This window comes from Solanum pennellii, chromosome 10 (assembly GCF_001406875.1).
Source record: "Solanum pennellii chromosome 10, SPENNV200".
Taxonomy (NCBI): Eukaryota; Viridiplantae; Streptophyta; class Magnoliopsida; order Solanales; family Solanaceae; genus Solanum; species Solanum pennellii.
This window is the reverse complement of record NC_028646.1, coordinates 77,721,923-77,730,911: the sequence shown is the minus strand read 5'-3', so window position 1 is coordinate 77,730,911 and position 8,989 is coordinate 77,721,923. Positions and strand designations below refer to the sequence as shown.

Below are 8,989 nucleotides of genomic sequence, written 5' to 3'. Positions count from 1 at the left end.
TTGATTTTGTTGCTAAAAATAACCACAAAAATAACCAGACCAAACAAATAAATTAGATACATATGTTTATTTATATATTATTCATACATAAATGATAAATATTTTGTTAAATTTTAATCAAATTAAGTATTTAACTTTACCAATTTTAGCTCAACTATTACAATTCTAAGCCCAAGTCCATCAAAATTTATTACTTTAATCTTTATTTTATTGAGGAATATGATAAAAGTATTGATAAGAGTTGAATTAGTTAGTTAGTTAAAGTTCAATTAGTTAGTTAACTAGTTAGTTGTTAGTTGCTAATTGTTAAGCTTAGTTTGTTATTAGTTTGTTAGCCAGCTGTCCTTTTATGATTGGTGCATTAACATTGTTAGTTAGCAAATTGATTGTATATATACATGAGTAGTTTGTACATTGTAAAGTAGAATACATATTGTAAAAGACATGAGGATGAAACTCTCTCAATAACATTCTTCTTCTTCTTCTTCTTCTTCTTCTTCTTCTTCAATCTTCCACTGGCAATTGTCCTGCATTAACAAATTGATATGATATCAGAGCAGGAGTACAATCTCTGAGTAATTCCAGCTCATTTTGATCTCTGGATCTGTAGATCGGGAGAGATAATAATGGCAAACAAAATCGATCATACACACCCTCTGTATTTGTCTTCTTCTGATGTCACAGGTGCAGTTCAAATTGGGATTCAACTTGTAGGGATGGAGAATTATACTTTGTGGAGCAGGGCAATGGAGTTAACATTGCTAACAAAGAATAAATTGGGATTTGTTGATGGCAGCATCAAACGTGAAGATTACACAGTCGATTCTGAGAAGAAACAGTGGGATCGATGTAATGCAATGGTGCTTTCATGGCTTATGAACAATGTGAGCAAGGAATTGATGAGTGGAATCCTATTTCGTTCTAATGCATCACTGGTTTGGAGTGATATGAAGGAACGATTTGACAAAGTGAATATGTCGAGGATATTTCACTTACACAAGTCGATTGTTACACATACTCAAGGTACTTCTCCAGTCTCAGTATACTATTCCAAGTTGAAAGATCTGTGGGATGAATTTGATTCAATTGTTCCTCCTCCATCTTGTAATTGTGAAAGATCTAAAGAATATGTTGATAGCATGCTTAGACAGAAGCTTCTGCAGTTTTTGATGGGCTTGAATGACAATTATAGTCATGCTCGAAGCCAAATTCTCATGATGAGTACACCTCCAACTGTTAATCAATGTTATGCTATGATAATTCAAGATGAAAGTCAAAGAGAGTTAAGTGGAGATCACTATAATTTAGGAGGGCAAATGGATCCTACAGCTTTGTTCACTAGTAGATCCGGAGGGAACAATTTTAGTGGTCAGAATAATCGAAGTGGTAATGTGAAGTTTAACAAACAGAGAAGTGGATATTTGTATTGTGATCATTGTGATATGAAAGGCCACAATAGAGCTGATTGTAACAAGCTGAAGTACTGTGTTCACTGTCACAAACATGGACATCTAAAGGAATCTTGCTATCAGTTAATAGGCTATCCTACCAATTATAAAGGGAAGAGACAAGCAAATGTTATGACAACAGACTACAATCCTCAATTTAACAATTCAGGTAGCTCAACTAATGGTAATGTTGTAGATCAGATGCAGCAGTTTAAGAGTGGTGATTCACATCAGATGTCACAACAATATGAAAGTAATCCAAGTTCAAGTGGTTCAGGAGCTGTTTTATCTCAACATTTTACACCTGATCAATACCAACAAGTTTTGCAGATGATGAACAAGTCATTGATTCATGAGGGAATCTACCAATAGTAGTGCCAATACAACAGGTATATTTGCAGGACATTCTCAGTTTACTCCTTCAACTTCTAGTCTTGATTGGATTGTTGATAGTGGGCCAACTGATCATATGGTGAGAACTAAAGATTTGCTAACTCATGGATCAACAGTAAAGAGTTCAGGAAATGTTCAGCTTCCAAATGGTGATTCCACTAAGGTCACACATTCAGGCTGCTCTCAACTACAAGGAGGTGAAGTAGTTAAGAATGTTTTATATGTGCCAGAACTTAACTTCAATCTTCTTTCAGTGGCTAAACTTACTAGGCAATTGAATTGTTGTGCAATTTTCTATCCTGATTTCTTTCTCCTTCAGGATCTCTTCACTGGGAAAGTGAAGGAGATTGGTGAAGAAAAAGGTGGTCTATACATCTTAAAGTCATCACAACTGAAAGACACTGCTCATAGGAGTTTTGTTGCAGTGAAGAATTCTGATGAAAGTGAAGTTTGGCATAAGAGGCTAGGTCACATTCCTATGAGTGTTCTCAGGAAGATAGACATATTTGCTCATAAAAGGGATTTCCAATTGAAATGTTGCAATATTTGTCCATTAGCTAGACAAGTCAGACTACCATTTCCTAATAGCAGTACTAGAAGTACACAATGTTTTGATCTAGTTCACATGGATGTATGGGGACCTTACAAGATTACAACTCATAATAAAATGAAGTTCTTTCTTACTTTGGTTGATGATCACTCTAGATGGACATGGATATATCTCATGCATCTCAAGTCTGATGTCTCTACCATATTGAAACAGTTCCTTGCTATGGTTAAGACTCAATTCAATGTTCAAGTTAAAATCTTTAGATCAGATAATGGTGGAGAGTTTTTTAATGCTCAAGTGAGTGAACTGTTTGAATCTCAAGGAATTATACATCAGAGTTCTTGTCCATATACACCTCAACAAAATGGTGTAGTGGAGAGAAAACATAGACACATAATGGAGACAGCAAGAGCTATTAGATTTCAAGGCAATATTCCAATCAGGTTTTGGGGAGAATGTGCCTTAGCTGCTGTTCATATCATCAATAGAATTCCATCCACTGTGTTACTTAATAAGTCTCCTTTTGAAATGATGTTTGGTAAACCTCCAGACTTGTCTTACATGAAGATCATTGGATGTTTGTGTTATGCAACTACACTGTTGAGATCTGATAAATTTGGTCCTAGAGCCATCAAATCAGTACTTATGGGTTATGGTACCACACAGAAGGGATACAAACTCTATGATCTACAAAATAGAGTTTTCTTTGTCAGTAGAGATGTGGTTTTTAATGAATCTATCTTTCCCTTTCAAAATCAGTGTTTTGATGACATACAAGACAGTGTATCATCCATTGAATATTCAGATTTGCCAGTCAGATTTGATGATCTTGAGGATCATCATCAACAGGATCAACCAACCATAGCTGATCCCATTGATAATGTTGATAATGCATTTGCCAATGATCTTGAGGATCATCATCAGCAGGATCAATCAACTATGGATGATTCACTTTTGAGCTCCAACAGACGACAATCAACTAGAACTTCTAGGCCTCCTCTTTGGCAAAAGGATTTTGTTACCACATTCAAGTCTAGATCAAGGTCCAATTGTTTGTACTCTCTGGAAAATAACATTGATTACAGAAATTTGTCTCCCTCTTATCAATGTTGCATTGCTAATCTTTCAGTTGACACTGAGCCTAAGTTCTACCATCAAGCTGCCAAAGATAAGAGGTGGGTAACAGCCATGAAAGAAGAGATACAAGCATTGGAAGAGAATAAGACCTGGGAGGTAGTAACTTTACCTATTGGCAAAAAGGCTATAGGTTGCAAATGGGTGTACAAGATTAAGTACAAGGCAAATGGTGAAGTTGAAAGATTCAAAGCCCGACTTGTAGCCAAAGGATACAGCCAGCAAGAAGGTTTAGATTACCAGGAGACATTTTCTCCAGTTGTTAAAATGGTTACAGTTAGGACAGTGCTCACTTTAGCTGCATCTAAGGGATGGGATGTCCAACCGATGGATGTTTATAATGCATTCTTGCAAGGTGACTTGGTAGAAGAAGTCTATATGCAGATACCTCAAGGATTCTCTCATCTGCATGCTGGGGATCAACCTGTGTGTAAGTTGCTTAAGTCATTGTATGGACTTAAGCAAGCTTCACGACAGTGGAATGTGAAATTGACTCAGGCACTATTAGTTGCTGGATTTCAGCAAAGCCATTTGGATTACTCTTTATTGATCAAGAAGTCTAATGAAGGCATTGTGATTGTGTTGGTTTATGTTGATGATTTGTTAGTCACTGGCAGTAACATCACACTAATCAATGACACCAAACAAGTCTTAAAGGATAACTTCAAGATCAAAGATCTAGGATCATTGAGATATTTCCTAGGGATAGAGTTTGCCAGAAACAGGGAAGGAATTCTCATGCATCAAAGAAAGTATGCATTGGAGATTATTTCAGACTTGGGTTTAGGTGGATCTAAACCTATTGCCACACCTGTTGAGATGAATGGAAAGCTCACTACTGCAGTTTTTGACAAGCATGTAGGAGTTACATCTGATCCTGTATTATCAGATATTGGTGAGTATCAAAGATTGGTTGGGAGATTGATCTACTTAACCATTACTAGACCTGACTTGTCCTATGCTGTTCAAAACTTAAGCCAATTCATGAATGCTCCTAAGCAATCTCATATGAATGCTGCTATTAGAGTTGTCAGATACATTAAACAACAACCTGGCCTAGGTATTCTGTTATCTGCTCAGGATTCTGGTTCCTTACAGGCTTTTTGTGATGCTGATTGGGGATCATGCCCTGATACTAGGAGATCCATTACTGGATATATGGTTACATTTGGAGAATCCTTACTTTCTTGGAAGTCTAAGAAGCAATCTACAGTATCCAGGAGTTCTGCTTAAGCAGAATATAGAAGCATGGCTTCTACTGTTGCTGAAGTTACATGGTTAATTGGTCTCATTCGTGAATTAGACATGCCTATTGTCTTGCCTATTGTTGTACATAGTGACAGCACTGCTGCTATTCAGATTGCTTCTAACCCTGTCTTCCATGAGAGGACCAAACATATTGACATTGATTGTCATTTTATTAGAGAAAAGGTTCAAAGAGGTTACATATCCATTCAACACCTGGCTACTACTGAACAACCTGCTGATGTATTCACTAAAGGACTTGGTCGATTGCAACATGAATATTTGGTTTCCAAGCTCGGAATGAAGGACATCTTCATATCTCCTAGCTTGAAGGGGGGTATTGAGGAATATGATAAAAGTATTGATAAGAGTTGAATTAGTTAGTTAGTTAAAGTTCAATTAGTTAGTTAACTAGTTAGTTGTTAGTTGCTAATTGTTAAGCTTAGTTTGTTATTAGTTTGTTAGCCAGCTGTCCTTTTATGATTGGTGCATTAACATTGTTAGTTAGCAAATTGATTGTATATATACATGAGTAGTTTGTACATTGTAAAGTAGAATACATATTGTAAAAGACATGAGGATGAAACTCTCTCAATAACATTCTTCTTCTTCTTCTTCTTCTTCTTGTTCTTCTTGTTCTTCTTCAATCTTCCACTGGCAATTGTCCTGCATTAACAAATTGATATATTTACCCTATCTCACATAAGATAGTCACACTCGCTTAATTGAATCACTTTGTTCGTGTAATAATAACCCTAGTATTGCTTAATTGAACAGATAATAGCTTTCACATGGATTGTTCATGTAATAGGTGTTTGTGTCTATTGAGATACACATTTTCTCAAAAAGTTCATTACTTTCAAATTGAAAAAATCAGAAAAACTGTACCAAACCAAACCAACAATAACTAAATTGACGGTTATTTTTGTTCGTTAGGTTTGGTTTGATTTTGAAAAATTTAAAAATCAACTAATCAATTTGATTTTGATTATAATCAATAACGATCCAGTCAAGTATAATTAGGTCAAGTAATGTTCAATGATCCTATAGATTTATGCTATGTGTACTATATGATAATTTATGGTTGAGATCTATTTAAATTATATACTCGTTTTAATAATAAAAACAACAAAGCCATCAATTATTTTTATTTTTTAAAACTATCAAATAAAATGATTAAGTGTACCCAAGCTAATATTTTCAAGAAAAAAATAAGACTGGCGGGAATATGCGGACTTCTCGACTTTTTTACCTGTCAAACCTCGTACTTGTATTGAACTTTTTAAATTATTCTAATTTTAAAGAATTCGACACTTTTGAAGAATCTGAATAACTATATTTTTATAATTATTTGAAAACCTCGAAATAAGTTTTTTTTTAATGTATTATCAAGTTCTTTAATTGAATTACTATTTAGAACTCAATGATGTTTCTAAGTTTGATGTATTTTAGGAGGTCACTTCAGAATTTGTAGAAAGCATGTGTGAAATTACTTCCGAAGAAGTTTGGCTGGTAAAGAGTCAGGAAGTTTGCATATTTCCGTCAATCTTAATTTTTTTCTTGAAATTATTAGCTTGGTATACTTAATTGTTTTATTTGATAGTTTTAAAAAAATAAAAAAGTTGACAACTTTGTTATTTTATTAGCTATTATTATAATGAGTATATAATTTAAATGAATCTCAAGCATAAATTATTACATAGTACACATTACATAAATCTATAAGGTCATTGAACATTACTTGACCTAATAATACTTGACTGGATCTTTATCCAATTACGGGGGTCCGAAAATTTCATTCATGGTATTTGGACATATTGGAAAATTTTATATGTCCCCACCTCATAATGCAAAATATCATATAATCCTTATATTAGTTTCCTTTTTATTTTTAACGTGAAATAATTTTATTAGGACAAAATTAACGGAAAAAATAAAGATTTTTAAAAATATCATATTAAAATTTTGTGACTTTAAATATGTACAACAATATGTATATAGCGATTATGAAAATATTTCATTAAGAGATAAATAAAAGACAGAAACTTATTTTGATTAAAAATATATCAGATAAATTAAAACGGAAGAGAGTAAATCGCTTTCCAACCCTTAGATATTTCACCAATCACGACTTTTTCCTTTTTCCTATTTGACTAGTGTGAATGGATTACTATATCTTATTATTTTGACAAAGATTAAGTTCTAGAAATAGAGAAATTAATACCATTTTGTCACATCACTTACCATATATCAACAACAATATTGTCTTCAATTCCTTATCAACAACTGCATTATAAGTCTTTTGTATAATCGGGTTCGACAGAAGTTAGTAACTTTTATTTTAGATTTTATAGTTCTTACTTTAGCGAAAGAAGAGACTTAATCAAAGTAAATAAGGGATGTCCAATAGTCCCACATCGTTGAAACATAGCACTAAAAGACTCTTTTTAATATTGAGCAATGGGTTTACTTGTCACGACCTTACTTGAACAGGATCTGTTCTATAGGCTCGTATCACTATATCCTTGATTTCAAAAGGAGACAGGAAATCTGTTGGCCATTAGACTAGAGCGCGTGATTAATAGCCTCCATGGCCCTCGATTCATGGTGCCATAGATGATCGTTCTTAGACCCAATCTTTGGTGCTGAGATGGTCTAATTGACAGACTCTTCAATCTTTTTTGCCCAAGTTTTACTTGTTATATTCACCATTAATAATTGTTTCTGTGGTTGTGTTGAGCTAAGACAGTGAAAGATTCTTCTGGGCAACTCATAAGGCAACAAATGAATACTTTATCCTTCCAAAATAGATTTATGTTCTTATTGAGTTTAGGATAAATTAAATTGATCATATGTATGAGCTTAGGGCTAATTACAAGAAACACAAAGCTTTGTAGACTCGTTGAAGTCACTTATAGAATGTCACCGAGTATTTTCCACTTATTAAGAAGAGAGGAAAACAACTAAACAAGGCTTAGCTAGTTAATCTCCACTTATTAAGAAGACAACTAAACAAGGCTTAGCTAGTTTTATAGGGTCGACCTCTACATAAGCCAATTCTTCCATTCATTCGTTACTAAACCACATTATAAAGTGTCCGAGTCAAGTTATAACATGTTTTTTCGAAGAATCATGGACCTATGAAACAGACATATGGGTGGTAGTTACTTTCCACCAGAGTTTCATAAGGTTTGCCCCATCCCCTCACTCTGATGTTTGGATGTGAGATATACTCCGCGAAGAACCATGGTATGCATGCCATTGCCTTGTCATTTGAACCTCTTTTCTTAATGTAGTTAATAATTAAAGTTGGTTTGCAACTTATTGATTGCAAATTTAAAAGTTTTTAAATAAAAAAAGTGGCAACATATATCAATCTCTATCTTGAAGGCATTTTATCAAATTACTGGGCCACATTTCAAATAAAACCCATCTAGAAAAAACATCTCTTTGGGCCTAAATTCTTTCCAAATGATTTTAGTACATCTTCCCACATCGCTGCAACGTAGCATTAGAAGATTATTTTTAATTATCAAGCAATGGAAATACTTGTCACGACCTTACTTGAACAAGATCTATTCTCATACCACTATATCCTTGATTTTAAGGAGATAGGAAACCAAGTCTGGTGGATGACTCGTGGCCATTAGATCAAAGCGTTATTGATAGACTCCATGGCCCTCGGTCATGGTGCCATAGATGATTGTTCTTAGATGGTCTAATGATTATCTGACTGGTGGATGACTCGTGGCTATTAGATCAGAGCGTTATTAATAGACTCCATGGCTCTCGGTCATGGTGCCATAGATGATCGTTCTTAGATGATCTAATGATTGTCTGACAGACTCTTTAATTTTTTTGCTGAAATTATATCTACATTGACCTATTCGATATCTTATGCAAATTTTGAATTTAGTATCATAAATATTTGTAACGACCTGTTTAGTCGTTTTGAGCAGCAGATTTTATTCTGGAAAAACTGTCTGAGTCGACGGAACCCACGACGGACCGTCATGGGCACGACGGGCCGTCGAGGGGGTCTCGTTCCAAAACACTTAGAATTCTGAAATTTGGGTACTGAAATCGACTCTCTGAACTTCGTAACGGAATGGCAGGACGGACCGTCGTGGGCACGACGGACCGTCACAGACCCTTTAGTGGAATTGAGTCTCTGAACTCTGTGACGGAGCAGCAGGACGGACCGTCGCAGGCGCGACGG

At 34.8% G+C, this 8,989-nt stretch overlaps 1 protein-coding gene and 2 pseudogenes across 1 annotated transcript; all 3 read left to right on the top strand.

Moving 5' to 3' along the window:
- The first annotated feature begins 626 nt into the window (after positions 1-626).
- On the top strand, positions 627-1,820 carry LOC114074310. Its single transcript, XM_027912172.1, has 3 exons — positions 627-738; positions 820-968; positions 1,056-1,820. Exons 1-3 carry the CDS (start codon positions 627-629, stop codon positions 1,818-1,820), a joined length of 1,026 nt encoding a protein of 341 aa, XP_027767973.1.
- A 5,425-nt stretch (positions 1,821-7,245) lies between these two features.
- LOC114074524 lies at positions 7,246-7,439 on the top strand (annotated as a pseudogene).
- Positions 7,440-8,324: 885 nt separating this feature from the next.
- Positions 8,325-8,509, top strand: LOC114074525 (annotated as a pseudogene).
- The last annotated feature ends 480 nt before the right edge of the window (positions 8,510-8,989 follow it).